Raw genomic sequence first — 17665 nt, 5'->3', positions numbered from 1 at the left:
TGCTCAAAAAGAGACGTTCCTCGAGCGGGAAAAGAGCATTCTGAAAAGTGTTACAGATATGCAGTTTTTGTCGAGGCTTTCCGAATATGCAATATAAAGCCCACAGTGTACAGATATGATGAGATATGGAGTCCGAACGAGTTTTATCTGACGAATGCAAACAATATGTGCTAATGATTGATTGATATGTGGGGTTTAATGTCCCAAGATCACCATATGATTATGAGGGACGCATTAAACAATACGTGCTAAACCCACGCATTATACAGGAATAATTTTTGAAGTACGTTTGTACGTCCCAAAACGGTGATATGAATATTTGGGATGCCGTATTGAAGGACTTCAGAAACTTCGGTCATCTCGGGTTCCTTCACGTGCACATAAGTATATGTACACCAGCCTCGAGCACTTTAACTATCACATATAAGACTGCCGCTGCAGCAAGGTTTCGCCGCAATTTTCAGATCGGCAGTGAAGCGCCGTAACCTCTAGACCACTTCTTGCTCCGTGCTCTAGACACCGTAGCGAGTGGAGAAAGCAACACTGATTTTTTATGAATGCTTTACGAGTTTAAGTGGGAAGTAGAATACGCTAAAATATTGCACACTGCAGGTTATCACACACAATTGTGTTTCGGAGGTGCCTGTTATTATATAGCCGGTGTAAAAATGCTTTTCTTATAGTACCTTGCTGAGCTTTAAGACATGAATAATCTGAGCGCGCTGTAATACTTTCCGAGGTCTCCCACTTAGGTACGTCCGCCATGCTATCTACTATAGCGCCATCTCAGTTGAAAGTTGAGAAGGCATCTTCGCCTCACGGTTATTCTGCTATTGTTGAAAAAAAGTCGGAATGCACATGAAACACACATTTCACTTCTATAAGTGAGCCGAAGTTGATTCTGCAGAGTAAATGTATTTAGAAGGGTTAAACAATTTAGAGTACTTGGTACTTCATACTATGGGAGAGCAGAAACCTATCCCAGACAGCATAGTAAACGATGGATAATCTGCGAGAAAGAATATTGGGTAACCCCCTAACTAGAACCTCACACTTCACCTGAAGACGACTAATGTGCAGCCTTCACTTGTAGTGTATCAAAACGTTCAAGCAGGGCGTAGCCATGGCAGTGTATTTGACGAAGTATGTGCTCGTGGTAGGGTGAACTAAGGAATGCTTTTCAGGTAAAATGAATAAAAGCCTGCTAAATGACGACCAATTTTAACATACTTTTAATTGCTTCATGATGCACATTACAAGGACATTACTCTTGCTCCAAAGAAGTGCTCCTGCCTTATGAGGGCTCGCGCGAACACTGTTCTGGGATTACGAATCACTTTTGTTTTCTGGCTGAAATATGTGCCTTCGAGCTTGCAATCTCACCGCCTTGTTCGCATAGGCAATCCTCCTCTGAAAATCTTGCGGAAATGTTATTATTACGTATGTAGTGGCTCTGTTTTAGATCCTTTCTTCAAGCAGCGTCACGTGTCCAAAAATCAGCAGAAGTGCGTACAACCTAAATATTGTCTTAGCTGTTGAGTGATCGCCGTGGTGGTGGAGTCTTCTCTTGCCTAGCGTATTAGCCAGATGTCTCCGAAAGATTTTGTCGCTACGAAGAGCGGCTATTAGGGCTAGTTTGTTAGAGTGCTAATTGAAAGGTGTTGCAGTGCTGCCACAAAATTGAATTATTGAAGGCGCAATAATAGGTGAACTATAGGGATTATATAGTTGTTGTTTCTGGAGTTTGTATTATTTTCTATAAAGTTAATTTTTTTGCATTGGTGTTGGCAATTTATAGCCTTTTTCCGGGTCTGTATTGGCAACCACGTGACCATATGACGTGGGGTGGTGAACTCAAATTAGATGTTGCGCCCTGTTTGATAAGTCGCAAAAGCTTCAAAATTTCCGAAGCGGCAGGTGAGTAGTTAAAAGACATTGCATAGTATCTTCGCGGAATGGGCTTGCTTGGCGGTATAATCGATTAGTTGTCAACTGAATGCCGAGAACCGATTATCAAGAGCCACACCGCCGTCCGTCTACCGACAAGACAGACCGAACTCTTCGGAAGCTCAACACAACGTAAAGCAGGCGTATGTGCTACAGGCGGCAAGAAGTACCGTGGGGGATATTGCATCCATTACCGTCACAACAAGGCCACGCTCTTTCCCGTTCCTGCTTTGGCGCGGTGAAGACAGATTGCATAACCTGGTTGGCCGTATAGCCAACCAGGGTGGCCCACCAGCAGCTTAGTTACTAAATATACATATCGCACCACCTCCCAGGTATGTTTTCGGCCCAAGTAAATTAAATATATACTGTGACGTTCCCGCAAACACAGATTGAACCTCGGTTCTTTCAAGATGTTTTCACTCGTTTCTCAAACCCGCTACTGAAAATTCCTACATGTACAGGACCTGCCCATACGATGTTATTGGATACGGGGCATACAAGTGTTACGGGTCATACAGGTGGTACGGGTCATACGGGTGGTACGGGTCATACGGGTGGTACGGGTCATAGGGGTGGTGCGGGTCATACAGGTGGTACGGCTCATATAGGTGGTATAAGTGTAACGAATATATGGGTATTACAGGTTATGCAGGTGATATGGGTTGGATTAGCTATTTGGGTCAAAATTAACATGCAGTAAAAGAATGTATTAAGAAAGGCATGCCAGTTCATGAAGCACCCAGTAAAATAAACAATGTAATGTAGGTACGCTGCAATGATATCAAATAAACACAATAAGGCTAGAGTAATGTTTGGACGACTCATTTATTTAGGTCGTTCAACATTTCAGCAATGAATCTGTTCATTTTTCTTAGCCTCTCAATGGCTGCCACTTCACTTGGTCTCTCAGCAATGTACTTGCTGAAGGCATCTGTAAAAATGAGCAGGAATATGTAGCAATTAGGAACTTACTGGTTCGTATAGTTGATAAATTTTATTGTCCCTAAATTCAGCAAAATATACTAAGCATGTAACACTTACTTCCGACTGCCTCCAATTTCTTAGGCGTGAGTGCCCTTCTGGGTGGTGCCTGGTTTCCCGAGCGCACGTAGCGCCGATAAGGGGCTCCTGTGATGCTCCTCTTGTGGAGAGCACTCACACCCCACAGAAACTTGGTCGCCTCCTTACAGAACAAGCTGTCCCTCGGACGCGAAAGCAGCCATGCCCATTTTTCCTGCTCCAGAAATATGCCGTTTTCTAGGTGAATCTGCGCTAAAAAAATGTGGAATTATAATAAAAGACTCAAGAGATATCTTGTTTTTGAAAATGTTAGTTGCGCTCTTTGGTTCTGCGAGTAATGTTTTGCTCGTATGTATTCAAATAGTTCTGATGAATCTTACATTTCACTTCTGCAACTGCATGCCAACTTGTATAACACTGGCATACTAAACGTTATCCAAATATTCTTTTTCTAAAGCAAGTACAGTTCACAGAATGTATGTAAATCTACAGATGCATATATTGCTCATTAATGGCAATACTACACCAGCCTTCACAAGGAGAATCATTAATTTTTATATACTAAAAGACTGGGCAAAAAGTGGGGTGGCATAGTAAGTTAGAAAAAACATCAACACAATTTCTATTTAGAAATTTTACACTAATGTGGCTCCAGCGAATCAAAAAAGCATTCCTTTCAATGATCAATGAAAAGCAAATCACATACATCATTGCTGTCTTTAATTCTCACCTGAACAGTTTGTGAGAAACTGTAAGACATTTTAAAAAGAAGCATATTTACAATTTAGAGTGCTATAGATATGTGTGTAAGGTAAGTTAACAACTACATAACATATTTTACAGTTGTGTTACAGTTGTTAGTAATGTTGAGTCCATAATATTCCACTAAAGTAGAAGAGACCACCAGACACCCGAAAAGGCACTTAGAGCTGGCACTGACAAAAAGTGCTCTGGCACATTGCAGATGAAAATTTCTTTTGTCAAGTCCAATAATGAGGCACTCAGGAATCAAAAAGACTCAGGAATCAAAAATTCATTCCCCTTTATTCTGACTTTAAGACTTGTCACAAAAATATTTATAAAGCTTGTACTGAATGCCGTCGAATGCCGTGACATTCCAAAAAAGGGTAATGCATTAGATTGCACTGGTCATTCGTGAATTAACCTCCTTAATCTCTAAATGCACCAGTCCAGTTCATAATTTGCAAAATTATCCGTAGTAGATGAATAAGCTAGGCATAGACATACAAAGAAGTGAAAGTGCAATGCAAGTTGCATAACAATGTATTCAACCCAGTAGTGAAAGTATTGCACTGAATAAACATTAATTTAGAAAAAGTAGAGCTACTTCATCGTTCAACTGAATAAAGGCATGTACACAGAGACAGACACTAGAAAAAGAAAATCCACACAACATAGGCGGTGTTCAAGTGTGTGTACGTGCCCTTATTCATTTAAAAGATGAACGAATACCAACTCGCCTAACCATCCAAGCTACTGTAAAGCTACTTACTTGATTGTCCACCTGGGAAAACAGCGGCAGTTCATCACTGGAGCCCATACCCTAAAAGGCAGAACAAAGGAAAATTCGATCAGCTGTAAAAAATATTAGGCACACATATGCCAGCATGGCTTCCAGCTATGAAAGTTAAGCATCATTTCCAAAACTTTTTTTTTATTTTCAGACACAACATAACTATCAGTCCTTATTTGTGCTTTGTTCAGCCCAATAACAGCTGCTGAAACTTTTATCCCTATTGTTTTTCCAGCTTATGCTCCATAAATTGTTAAAAGCCCAATCACTGAGCTGCACAACGAACTGATCAGTGTTCTACATAGTGTTTTTGAAACAACCTAATTTTAATCCCACTTAAAACTAAGTTCATGGTTTATACAGTTTCTAAAACAAAGCTCCCTTTTAATTGACTACCATAGTTTAATTCCTGCAATTTGGTGTCTTTTCTAGGCCAAAAAATTGAGCCTAACGTGAAGTTTACCCATCATATTGCTTATGGTAAACAAAAAACTGCCTTCGGTGTACGAGCCCTCATTAAATCTTGTTTATTTATCTCCTATGATGCCTTATTGTTGTTCTGCTTTCATAAACAGTCAAATCACCTATGGCATTATTACATTGGCAAATATGCATAACAATTATCTTTTGTCAATACACAACATTCAGAATCGGGGCATACACATATTTCCCAAGAGATCTTTTTACTCTAATGCTGCTCGCCTTGTCTAGGCTAACTTCATACTACTTGCATCTTACTTGTTATCACTTAATCATAACGGTATTCATACTAGCTTTTGTATGAACCGAGTTATTATAAAATGTTCAAAAATAATAATTGTGCAAAGTTCGCCCATATTTACAACTTCCTTACCCCTAAACATACCTCAACTATGGCAGAATGACATCCTACTTTACAGTGATTAAAATATAGGACTTACTTCACACAGTTGAATTTCATCTCCTAAAACTAGCTTGTCAAGAATGTTTATTCATGCAAAAAGCATATGCAATTAGCTTAAAAATCTTTGTAAATTTACATTTAGGTTTTATGGTGAGTAAAGCTACGTGTACAACTATTATTATGTAGAATTCGACTGAGAGATCTGGAACAGCCGCCCAAGTCTTGAAGCGAGCACACGGCTTACACCGTTTTTAGGTACTGTCAGTTGGGAAAGCCCACTATGGAGGCGGCACCGACTCGTACACGCTCCGAGGGGCGTGGTGCTAAAGTAGCCTTGAGAACGAGCTACCGCTGGCTTCCCGCGGCAGCGTTGAATTTGTTTTTTCCTATTAGTTTGCTTGCTCAGATTACAGAGGCGGGAGCTTGAAGGTTAGATTTCTGTCAGGAAAATCGTATTTAACAAGGTACACAACAATCAAGCAAGCTTGAGTGAATTAGCAGTTTAACACAGTAAACATGCCGACCTTCAGAGCGCCGGGCTGTACAGTGGCTATGCCTATGAGGAAAACACTTGTGATCAGCAGTACTTCTTCAAACCCCCAAATTACCCTGCAGTTCTCAAGGACTGAACAGCTGTTATTCCATGAAAAGTCTTGCAGGTAATGGTCAAAACATACATAAATAATCATACATTTCTTAGATACAGGCCCGAAGCTTATTTATCACTAAGTAGTACAGTCGATCTCACATATAACGACCCCACTTAAAACGAACTTTCGCTTCAAACGAACAATATCCGCGTGACCATGAAAATATATATTGGTTCAATGGCACAAAATCGCACTTACAACGAACGTCTCCGAGCGCCGCTGATCGGTTACAGCGAACAGTCAGCGGTCTCCCGACTTCCCGGAAAGCCAGTTTCGACCCCCGATCAGGCATCGGCGAGGTGCCCATACATTCTTATTGTTAATTGCTGACCCTACCACCGCGACCCTCTAGTTGCTGCTCCCCAACCCATGAAGAAAGGAAAGTGCCGACTGCTTTTTGTTATGCACCCCTCCGTCCTTTGTCCCCCCCGCTACTCTGAGCGCCCCGCATCGCCAGACGAGGCCCGCGTTTTCACACTGCCACCGATCTTTCGAAGACCGGTCGGCCATCTACCCTGTTTTCATTCGCTGGTACTGTCGTTGGCATCGCCGGCCTGGAGTGACCAGACCATTTGCCAACATCGTCGGCCACCGACTGTATCCGATAGTCTGCGTCTAGTGCACGGGTGTACGCTACCCCACCTACTCTGATAATTTGTGGTTCGTTTCGTGTTAAGGACTTGTTCTCTCGCTCGCTTCGCACTCGACTCGGCATGCCTTCCGCGCACGTTCGGAAGCGCGAAAACGGCTGTTAATTTGCGCGGGACGAATCACGAAATATCGAAGTTTGTGACTCGCCGGCGCAACAAAAAGATTTTTTGACCACAGCCGCCAATTGTTCGAACACCCCCGCGCACTGATCCAGGCGGCCATGCTTTGACTTCTGCGCGCACAGCCACTCTTTCCAAATTTTTCTACGTGCGAGTTTCGCGGACCTATCAAGCAAGCTACCCAACCTGCCTCCTTCCCGTGCGTTTTGGTTTTCTAGGTCGCCCTTCCGCCGCATCCTCTCCTCTGTTGTCGCCATTTGGAAACTAATTTTCTGCTATTTCACATGCAGAGGTAGCAGATGACGCTCCTTCACCAATCTCAAAGCGACAGCAGCGCCGCCTCCGCGGGATACAAGAGGGGGCAGTCCTCGCGGCTGCGGCAGCGCGTGCTTACCCAACTGACTGTATCTAAAAACGTCTTACAGCAAGCCAAATCTACCACTGGAACACATGAATGCTGTGCATGAGGTGTCCAGAAGCTGTTTATGCATACGACACTTAAACCGGCTCCTGAACTTTTTCGACGTAGCCGATAATATTCGGGCATCTGCACAGCCGGTCAGGCAACTTTTTTTAAAAAATCACTTCCACACACGGTTTGTGGTCGCTGCTGCTACAACTGTCAAAACTTTACCGTCAGTTCATCCAGCAAAGTCAAACGATGCCATTTTTAGATTGTAGAGAAATCCATAGGATGATGAGACACCACCTCAAAAAAACGTTAAAGACAACCTTATTCCCCGATCGTACCAAAAATGACAGCCCCGCATTGCCGGAGTTCCAGAAAAGTCTACCTTTGCCAGATGAAACAACATGGAAGCCCCATTGCGGAGTGGTTTGCTCTGAATCTGCCAGTAGAAAGCGGGAAATTGCTTCGAATTGACCAGGAGAACCCGGCGAGAAAATTTTTATCCTGCTCAACCAGTGCGATTCAACATTGACAGATGGTCACACTGCATTTGCTCAAGTTTAAAATACTTGTCTGCATACCTCTAAAAATGACTAGATGTATATTGATTAAATAAACAAACTGAAAAGGTACAGGAGGCTAGCCTCACAATATAACCCCTAAATCAGATTGAAAAAAAAACAAAGAAACAGCCATTTCAATTATAAAGTACACACCTGGCTGGTAGGTTCTTGAGAACCACTTGAAGTAGTTCCAGGGTGTGGTACCGGTAGCATCAATGGGCGTGGCTGCTCTGAAGAAGGCGACGGAGGCTCTGGTAGCAGTAAGCGCTGCGGCGGTGGCAAAGGCTGCGTTGCTGACCACCCTTGTGGAGACAATGGCGAGCACGGCCATAGTGGTGGTGGTGACGGTGGTGGTGGCGACGGTGGCGATGCGTGTAGCGATGGCTGCATGAACTGCAACGGCCTTGCCTGAAAATGCAAAAAAAATCTGTATTACACTTTTGAAGCATACAGCTTTCTTTTTGCATGTTGAATCAAATTTGTTTTTTGTCAGTTTTATAATTGTATCTAACTTGTCTAAACTCACTCCAATATGCTTTTGTCGCTTTGTTTTTGGTGCAATACAGTGAAATCTCATTAACTCAAACACGCTTAATTAACAAATAACAATTCACGGGACAGTGAAAGCTCAATGTATGTCATCTAAAACGACAGTATTATCAACAGCAGTGCCCTACTTACCGAGAAATTAAGGTAAATGCACGGGAACAAATGCGCTGCAGTAGGACGTTCGCAAAATGATCCTTATGACGACAGACAAACTGCCTACAAATAATCACGAGTAATCCAACTAGCTCACTAAATAAAGAACCTTCCAAGTATCAAAGAACGTAAAAAATGCTGCTTGTTGAGTTGTTTCTCATGAAAAAAGAACCGCCGGGAGTTACAATGGATAATGGTACAAGATGTTACAAAAATTCAACTTTTTCCTGGTTAAACTAAACAGGCCGTGCCATCTAGCGGGGCCCAATTGAACCAAAACATGTCTGCCATTTCGGAACCTATTGTAGGAAATTGATCGATGGCCACTGTTGCTGATGCGGCTCCTGGTGCTTTAGTTTCGCTAGTAGTGTCGGCGACCGTACAGTAAAAAGCCGGGCAACGTTGTGCACGGCAACAGTGACGTGAGACTTTCCGCTTCTTGAGGCGGGTAAATTAAAGTGCGCTACCTGACGCAGACCACTAAAACATAATTTTATTTCAAAATAAGCACTTCCTTGGCACAAAAGGTTTCTGGACCAGTAATACAACAATAAAGTTCAGCAACTTTCATTCTCCAGCTCGCACATTTGCCTCAACTGTACTGCTGAAATCACTTCAAGTCGACCTATGAGAAGTCTCCGTTAACAAAACATGGCTGCGCAGCCGTGTTTGCCAAGCCATAGTTGAGTGAGGTTTGTAGTACCATACTGGTTCGATTGTGCCACCATAAAGATATTTCCTCTTTCATACGTTGTGCAGCAATGTGTGATGATGCACATGGTTGACTGAATATTGCATCCAAATGTTTTGAAATCGGCGTGTCTAATCATTACTGAAGCAGGAAAATAACAACTGGGCACAGCTTTATTCCTCGTCACGGCTGCTTTAAAACAACAGATAACGAAAATCTTTTTCTTTTAGGTCGATTGTATTGACCCCCCACGACTCCCAACAGCTTTCTGCACTTCCAGCTGTTTCGCAAATACCTCCGGGATAGGCAACCTTAAAACAAGCAATGACATCATGTGACGTCGTGATGACACGACCAATTTGAGAAACTTGATTCTGATGCCACGATGATGGCATCACAAGGTAAAATTTGTCACTTTTGTTGTAGCTGACGGCCACTTTTCGAACTTGATGAAGCATCTTAATGCGTTGTCATATGCTCATACCTTCTCTTAAATGCTCCTGTGGGTGGCCTCATGTTTATAGGCGCCACGATTAGTAGATGTGCTTGTACTGCATTGGTGGCCGCAACAGGAACGGCTGGCCAATGTTTCTGTAAGAGAGCAAATGTGAAAAATAAAGAGCGCACATTTCTTAATTGCGTCCTGAACGAAGCATTACTTTTTCAGAACTTCAATATATTACAACCTGATTATTGCAAACATAATTATGTTGTATTTGCTCAAAGCTACACCAGCACGTCAGGCTGATATTTTTCCCGATTTTACCGGAGTGCTTTTTGCTAAAATCCTCGGGTGCCATATAACTCTTTCATACTTTGAACTTCTCCAACCAAGTTGCCTTACCGATTTACCTCTCTAGAAAACGTGTTATAAACAAAAGGAAATTAATCACATCTATGGTGTACTATACATTCCACTCAAAAAGATGGGTGAAGTTGAGATATTGAATGGAGCCTGTTAGGGTGAGAACATGATAAATTAATGACACCAACCGCGAAAAGGAATACAAATAAGACATTTCAGCTCTCATGATGGGAGTCTTGTTCAGAGTGACAACTAGATGCAGTGAAAATATGCTTATGGGGACTTCAAAAGTGACTCAAAACCACGAGTGTTGATAAGAAAGAAGGTTCCATGTGTTATCAATGGTTCCATGTGTTATGTGTATCCATTGTTTAAATCAGCATTGATTGCAAGTGGTGTCCTGGAGTGTTTTTTTTTCTAAGCTTATTACGTTATGCTAATCTATGTTATTGCTCATATTTTCAGAGTGTTTTGCCAAGGCATTGGAAGACACCTTTACCTCGTTGACATCATTGACATGCTGTCTGACCTGATGTTCGAAATTTCCAGTCTCACTGATATATATACACAATCACAGTCTACAAGGTACCCAATAGGCATCAAGATACCTTTCTTTTTTGTCCTTCATCTTTACCAGCCGATAATGCAATTTGTTGGAACGGAACTACTTGGACATCGTAATAGTTTTTGAACTAGTGCCTGACTCGCACGCATCAGACACGTACAGTATAGCGGCACGTTTTCTTGGGAACACACGATCAGATCTTTGCGGCTGAAAGAGCTAGCGTTTAACCAGAGTTCGAGTAGCCGGATGCTAAGAGATCACTGTGCACTTGCTGTAGGTCAGCAGCCCTGCTAGTCTGCATTGTGCAGATGCTATTGGTTCTAGCGACAAGTGAGACAACCACCGATATATTCTGGTTTGTCAATTGCACCAAGTCAATGCCGGTACCTGATGTTGTGTGTTTTTTTTTTTTCTGTAGACGGGAAACTTCAAACAGCACTGGTCACATTTGACTAGGACTAGCAAGCGTGTGGCCACACTTGCTGTCTTCCAGAAATGCTTTGGAGAAAGAAGTATCGTTGCTAGCACACGGCACCACACACCAAATTTTTTGGGTGGTTTGTGGCTTCCTCGATAAGCTCCGCTTTTTAAAATAGATGCCACAAAAAACGATAGAAAAGAAGCACTGCTCGTTAAATTGGCATGACCGAATACATTTTAAAAACGACGCTGTTGGTTGGCGCCCAATGTGCCATATTCAATGCTCCTCACTGCTGGTATTCAAAATGGCCGTATAACATTATTGGCAAGCTCCCAAGCAGGTGATTATTCAAACACATTCCAGTTCTGCATGCACAATGAAATGCAGGTAGAAAAGCAACTAGCTCACTATCGAGAAGGTAGGAGTCAGTTACCCCCTGAGAATAAATGTAGAAATGGTGGGTGCATATCTCGCCACACAATGCTAAGGTCACAGCATATGTTTTTTTGCCATTGTAAACACGTCTAAGCTAATTTCCAAAAAAAAAGTAATCACATACCTATGCCCTGGATAGTATTGCAATACGGGCGATACATCGTAAAAGTATTTCACTACTGAGATACAAATACATCTTTAAGAAGTATCTCGATACAGCAATACAGAGACTCAAAAGAATCTCTGAAATACTATCGCGATACTGCCCAGCCCTGCTCTTGAGACAGTTGTACACTAACAACTCCTCTAAGTGTCAGACAATTCAAACTGTTCCTTATAGTTTTCAAAGGCAGTCCTTTCTAATGATCGATTCCTGCTAAAGAGATGCATTTTTGTTACATAGTTTTTTTTTGAAGAAAGGTAATAGTTCCAGCAGGGTGGGTCGTGACGTTATATGTTCCTCCTCTGCTAAGCCGCCTGACCCCCCCCCCCCAGGTACATATGAATATAATGAGAAAGAATGCACTTTGATGGGTGGTGTCTGATGGCATCGTGCCTAAAGCCACAATTTTATCTGTTACCTTGCTGGAGCCGTCTACAGTTTGGTGAAAAAGGGTAAGAGGAGCGGAGTTCATTCATAGAGAACATATGCTTTGCTGGCTGCTGTTTCCTGCTAGTGCTGCTGTAACCACTGCACTGTCGCAGAAGAAAACACCATTCAGCAACTGTCACAGCTGTTTCCATTCTAAGTGGCCACTCTCTCACAAAAATCTGATTTTGTAAAGGACTGCATTGTTTTGGTTTAACTCTGATCATACAGTTAACGTCCGATTTCTCGGACTACCGAAATCCTGGACATGCCTGATTTCCCGGACTGATCTGTGGCACCATCAAGTTATCCATACAGTCAATGTAATAAAAAGTCCAAAATTTCGGACATTTATAGCTTTCACCGTCCAATTTAATTTTACGGCTAACTTTTTACTGCTAACAGCGGACTTGAAGTCACTATCAGCACCGCTATTTTGGTTCTTTTCGTACCCTCGAACCCACTGTGACGTGGCCGCCGTACCCTCGACACCGCAAATGCCGGAATCTAAGCGCACGCCAATTTGTAGCCAGCCGTGGCTTAGACAAACCTGTGGCCACAACTGCATGGTGCTGTTACTAATGTTACTATAAGGCTGTGCTCCGGTGGGAAAGCTACGCTGTTGACCTATAGTCTGCCGTCGGCATGCTTCCCGACTCATAGAAGGCGGTAGCGCAACAGACTCCCAGAAACTGTTTTTGCCACGCCAGCTTTAAAATGTACGCCGAGACGGCCGTCTCACCTAGAGATGTCAGCGTGTGTAAAGAACTTCCAACTGCGGTCGTTGCTTTAACGCCCCACACGGTGCTGGTGTTTCGATTTCAGCCGGGATAACCTTGGAGGGCTTTGCCGACGCTAGCGAAAATCTTGAGCTGTGTGCGGAATTTACCGGTGACGAAATCATTCAAGTTACTAAAGGTTTCGACAACTCCGACAAATAGATCAAAGAAGCAGAGCCTACACGGGCAAAAAGTTCGGTGTTGACGCGAGCATGACATCGTCATAGGTGTACAGTGACAGCATGACATCAACTGATATTGAGGCAAACATAATCGGGGCAAGTGGAACTCCGTGCAAACTAAAATAAGCGAGTCCCTTTAGCGCGTAATTTTTACAAATGCAGTAGCGTCGGTCACATCAAATTTTTTCTTTTCGCTTTTTTTACTACAAACGGCTCTTTTCGAGGACACCTAAATGATGCATTTGCTGAATTGCAACGAGAATCCTGTACTCCTGCCGTGACCCTTTCCGTCAGTGAAAAATACCTGTATGTGTATTTTTACTTGCATTCGTTTTTCCAGACTGCCTGATTTTCCGGACCTTTAGAAATCCGTTGAGTGTCCGCGAAATCGGATGTCGGCTGTAGAACATTATTCCAAAGGGCAATTTCAGGTACCACTTCCTTATTGTGGAACAAAAAGCATCGAAATACCATGAAGATGCCAAAGAAAATGTGTTAGGGTACACATAACCACAGCGCTCACTGACTGCATAAAAATTAATTTTTTTTAAATTCTAAAAGGCAGCATGGAATAAATATCACTTACTGTGTTCATTTTGCAGCATGTCTTGCAGCTTGTCATTTCTCTTCTCAAGTATTTCTATTTTTTCCTCTAGTCCTTTGTTTTTTTTCTTGAGCTGCCTCGTAAGGTTCCTCTCTTTTTCGAGCCGACTCAGTTCGAAAAGCTTTTCTTCGGAGCTCGCACTGCTTCGGCGCCTCTTTGTTCTTGGTTGCTGGTTTTTTTCTTTTTTCTTTTTTGAATGCTAGCAAATAAACACATCAACCCAAAGCCAACATCACTGATTAGAAGCCGAAAACGAGCAAATATGCCAGGAAACATACACGCTCCATTGATACAAACATAATTCAGGTTATAGCAACTACCTAGCGTATGAAGTTCAGTAAGGTTGAAAGCTGGGCTAGTTGGTGAGATGTCATTTCAACCTATGGTATAGTAGCACAACCTCGACTGGGACCTGAGGACAAGAAAACACGGCACTGTTTGTGAGACTAGCGAGTGCAGTGTTTTCTTGTCCTCTGTGTCCCCACCAAATTTGCGCTACTATACCATATGTTAAAATGATATGTAGCATATTCCAGCCATGACTAGTGAGCATTCTGACACCCTGTCACACAGCAAATCTAATGTCCTTCGTGTGCAATGTCCTTTCTTCGCTGTCACACGGGGAAGCTAATGCCATTTGATGAATACGACCTTTTTTGTGGAACGAGTTCCTGCAACGCAATCGCATTCGATTTCTGACTGAGTAGTCTCAATGTCAGGGACTTTTAGGGAAATGGCTATAGCTTCAGTATATATACATTTTATAATTTATGAAGATCTTGTTCCTTACTAGCTCAACTTATTACTGGTTTGATGACATAATAGCAGGTGCAAAAGTTAAAAAAACAAATTAAGGGAGCCTAAAGCTTTGTTTTAGGAGTTGAAGGCGATGAGGATATCCTGTTGCTACTACGTGCATTGAACACTTGGTGCATGAAACCTTTTTGAACTTCCTACGCATCCACTATGAGGCCTTAAGGAAATAGGTACAGTAGCGCATGTGCCTTTGGAAGTGGGTGACCGGTTTTAAACCTTCAAGCCATTATGACAATGACATGTTATGACGCCCGCTAGAAATGGCAGGTTGTACGACGCATTATTACTGCAATATTTCATGTTGCATTGTAAAGCATGTATACAGGACGTGTGTGTTTGTTAAGTATGAAAGGTAATTTCACTGCATTTCCAAGCAGAGTAAGTTCGTTCATTGCATTTCCAAACAGATGCGTGGCCGTGTGGTAGAACATCCGCTTGCCATGCAAACAAACTTCGTCTTAAGATTTTTTGTTGTTTATTTTAGTTGCATCATTCTCAGTTTTTTCAGTAGCGCATAAGATGATTTTTTCGCTCACAACCAATGATGCCTACGCCGGAATTTCTGCAAATCGAGCTCTCTAATGCCTTAGCGTTAAAAAGAAGCTACTCTCCATGACAGCAGCTGAACGCAGGGCATGTTTCGTTTGTGCTCTGTTGTCATTATTGCCTGTATTGTGGATAATTATCATGTGGTGACTAAGGTGGTGACTACACGAAATCGTTGCTGCCGTCTCATTTCTGCAGCGGGGGAGCAGGTTGTGCACCCTGCTTCAGTTGACTGTACTCATGCCCGGTCATACCATCGGCCAACGGTATTCGAGTGTGTCGTGCAGCTGTGGCAAGTTTTTATTTTAAAACTGCCACTTTTTTATTATAGGTGTACCTTTCCACCCATAAAACTTGTTTTTGTGGATACACGCATGTTACATACAAGTTTTATTATATGTTTATTTTTCCCAAAGCCATGGGTCAGGAGGGCTGAGGTCATGGTCATCATTTCAAAACGACATTTGTTTTCGTCATGGGACAGCACGCAGGTAAAATGAAATTAGGTCCACTCAATGTAATTTGTTGTGAATGGCATTGAATTTGCCGTGTGACAAGGGTATAACATCTTTCACATTGCAAGGCGTCCCAATAACCACCACAGCCACCACAGTCACAGTGATATTCGATTTCAAACAGTGCGATTTCCACACACCCAAGACTAGCGCTAAATTGCCTAAAAAATTCTTAGTTGCATCACAAAATCAATAAACACATAGTTACCATGACTGCAACAAAAACAACTATGCCATACCAACTTTTGCCACATAATAGGATAAAAGCGACAACACCAACACACGATGTCATCTAAAAAGCTTACAAATGCATATCTGTGAAATTTAACATGTTGCTGCTCTATGCCTGCTATTCTCTCTAAAGTCACTCTGTGCAAGGCAAAGTTACTACTTGTGTAACAAGCAGCCATATTATGCCTACCTAGCTTACTGTACACTGATCAGATTTATACACAAAGAGTTTTCAATAATCAATTACTTTTCCAAAACTAACATTCTGGGTAACTCAATTAGGTTTACTGGTCATTGATTACCAGTTATCATTGACTTTTTTCATAAATAATTAAGTTATAACCAGTATTCTACAACACATTTTGTCCTAATACCCTGTAAGGACCCCCCTCCCCTCTTTGCCAGACAATGGCCACAACAGACTGCACATGCATGCTCCTTTCCTTAAGGCCTTCTCAACTGTTGCGAAAGCAATGGGAGAGTTTCTCAGTATGTTTTGCCACCTATCGGTTGTAAGAGTGCTGCAACCCTGACTTTGCATCTCCTGTATCCCGTACACATCAGAAGACTGTTGCTCGATGTAAAACCGCGAAATGAGAATTGTCCACTGGGAGGGCAATTATTCAAGAAGCTGTAACTTTATCACCACTTCAAAACAGATGCTCAGTGTACACTAGCTGCATTGTCTTCACATAGTGCCCCGTAACAAGAGCTCTCCAAGACTTTTGTCCTTTCAAAGAACTTCTGAGCAGCTTCCACTGCTATAAAACTGCCAAACACAGTCACGGGAGAAAATCTCGTCCTTGTTTTGCAGCTTCATGAAATTTAGAAATATGCCATTTTAATACAGTTATAAGTGTTATGTACCAAATCTGGCCGCATAGTATTAACACCTATATTTGAAAATGCAGTAGTCACTTCTTGCCCAGGTGCCTGATGCAGGTCACGGACGATTTCAAGAAAACAAAGTTTAATGTGTGTTACCTTTTCAGTTGTCTTTTCTTCACTGTCTATGTCATAAATACAGTGTCAGGAACCGACAGCCGTTTTTTCCCCATCTTCTGGACAAGGTCACTGAAGGTGGCTACAGAAATTATCAAACGAAATTAAATTTCAGCAGGCCACTTAAGCACCATTGTGGTATGAAGACCACAAATGCATGCAAAGTACAACTACATATCTATTCTACCACAAAAGTTTGGTTCTGCAGAAAGAAAGCTGCGCTGTACATGCATTCACTTCTAGATGATGCAAGTCAATGGCTGATGGTAAGAGTTATGCAAGTATTTAAACCTTGTGACAAATCACATGTTGCTAGTTATAGCAAAAATCTTAATTATTTACCAGGTGATTACATATGAGCTATTGGAACACACATCATCCAAACAATTAGCCAAAGCTTTTGAACGTAATTCAGTCTGTGTGAGCACACCATTCCTAGGAATGCTTATTAACTGTCCCGCAGTAGCTTTTTGAAGTGCTATTTTATTACCAATGCAATCTATTCCAGAGAAAAAAATATCTAATTACATTTACCTCGTCAAAATAATTTTGGCATTGCCATTTACTTATAGCTTCAACATGCGGCAGTACAAAGATCTTGTCAATTGAAATGTCTAGGTGCAAAGATTGCATCAAGTTCAAACTAGAACAAGATAATCAGAAAATATGTGTAGCTCAGCTGATCGCAAGTTGGGCATTCAGTTCAGTTTATTACCTTAAAGGCCCCCCTTTCTAGGAGGGGCATTACATAAGGGGTGGGGTTTTATTTAGGTTAACAATAAGCAAAAAGAGTTGTTTTAGCATTGAAGATGATCAATAATACGATCTTGAAAGGCAGATGATGACATTTATGGCGTTGTTACAAGACATAGTATATACCCGCATTACAGAACAGGCCTAACCTGCCTGAACTGCCTATATGCCGACGGACCGCACGCTTTAAATTACTCGACCAGCTGCACAATATAACATTCCACGGACATTCTAATTGATCTTGGCGTCC

The 17665-nt window shown here is 42.1% G+C and overlaps 1 protein-coding gene across 1 annotated transcript in view; it reads right to left on the bottom strand.

The window, feature by feature from the left end:
- Window positions 1–2771: 2771 nt before the first annotated feature.
- The window catches only part of LOC119186919 (uncharacterized), a 70235-nt gene continuing 55341 nt past the window's right edge, over window positions 2772–17665 (bottom strand). Inside the window, exons 2-5 of the mRNA XM_075883263.1 lie at window positions 7933–8187; window positions 4484–4534; window positions 2992–3217; window positions 2772–2881 (exon numbers count right to left, since the gene is read on the bottom strand). Coding sequence (XP_075739378.1) covers window positions 2772–2881; window positions 2992–3217; window positions 4484–4534; window positions 7933–8187 — 642 coding nt within the window. The remainder of the gene's footprint in view (window positions 2882–2991; window positions 3218–4483; window positions 4535–7932; window positions 8188–17665) is intronic.

This window comes from Rhipicephalus microplus, unplaced genomic scaffold, assembly GCF_043290135.1.
Source record: "Rhipicephalus microplus isolate Deutch F79 unplaced genomic scaffold, USDA_Rmic scaffold_15, whole genome shotgun sequence".
Classification (NCBI taxonomy): Eukaryota; Metazoa; Arthropoda; class Arachnida; order Ixodida; family Ixodidae; genus Rhipicephalus; species Rhipicephalus microplus.
This window is presented reverse-complemented; position numbering and strand designations above follow the sequence as displayed.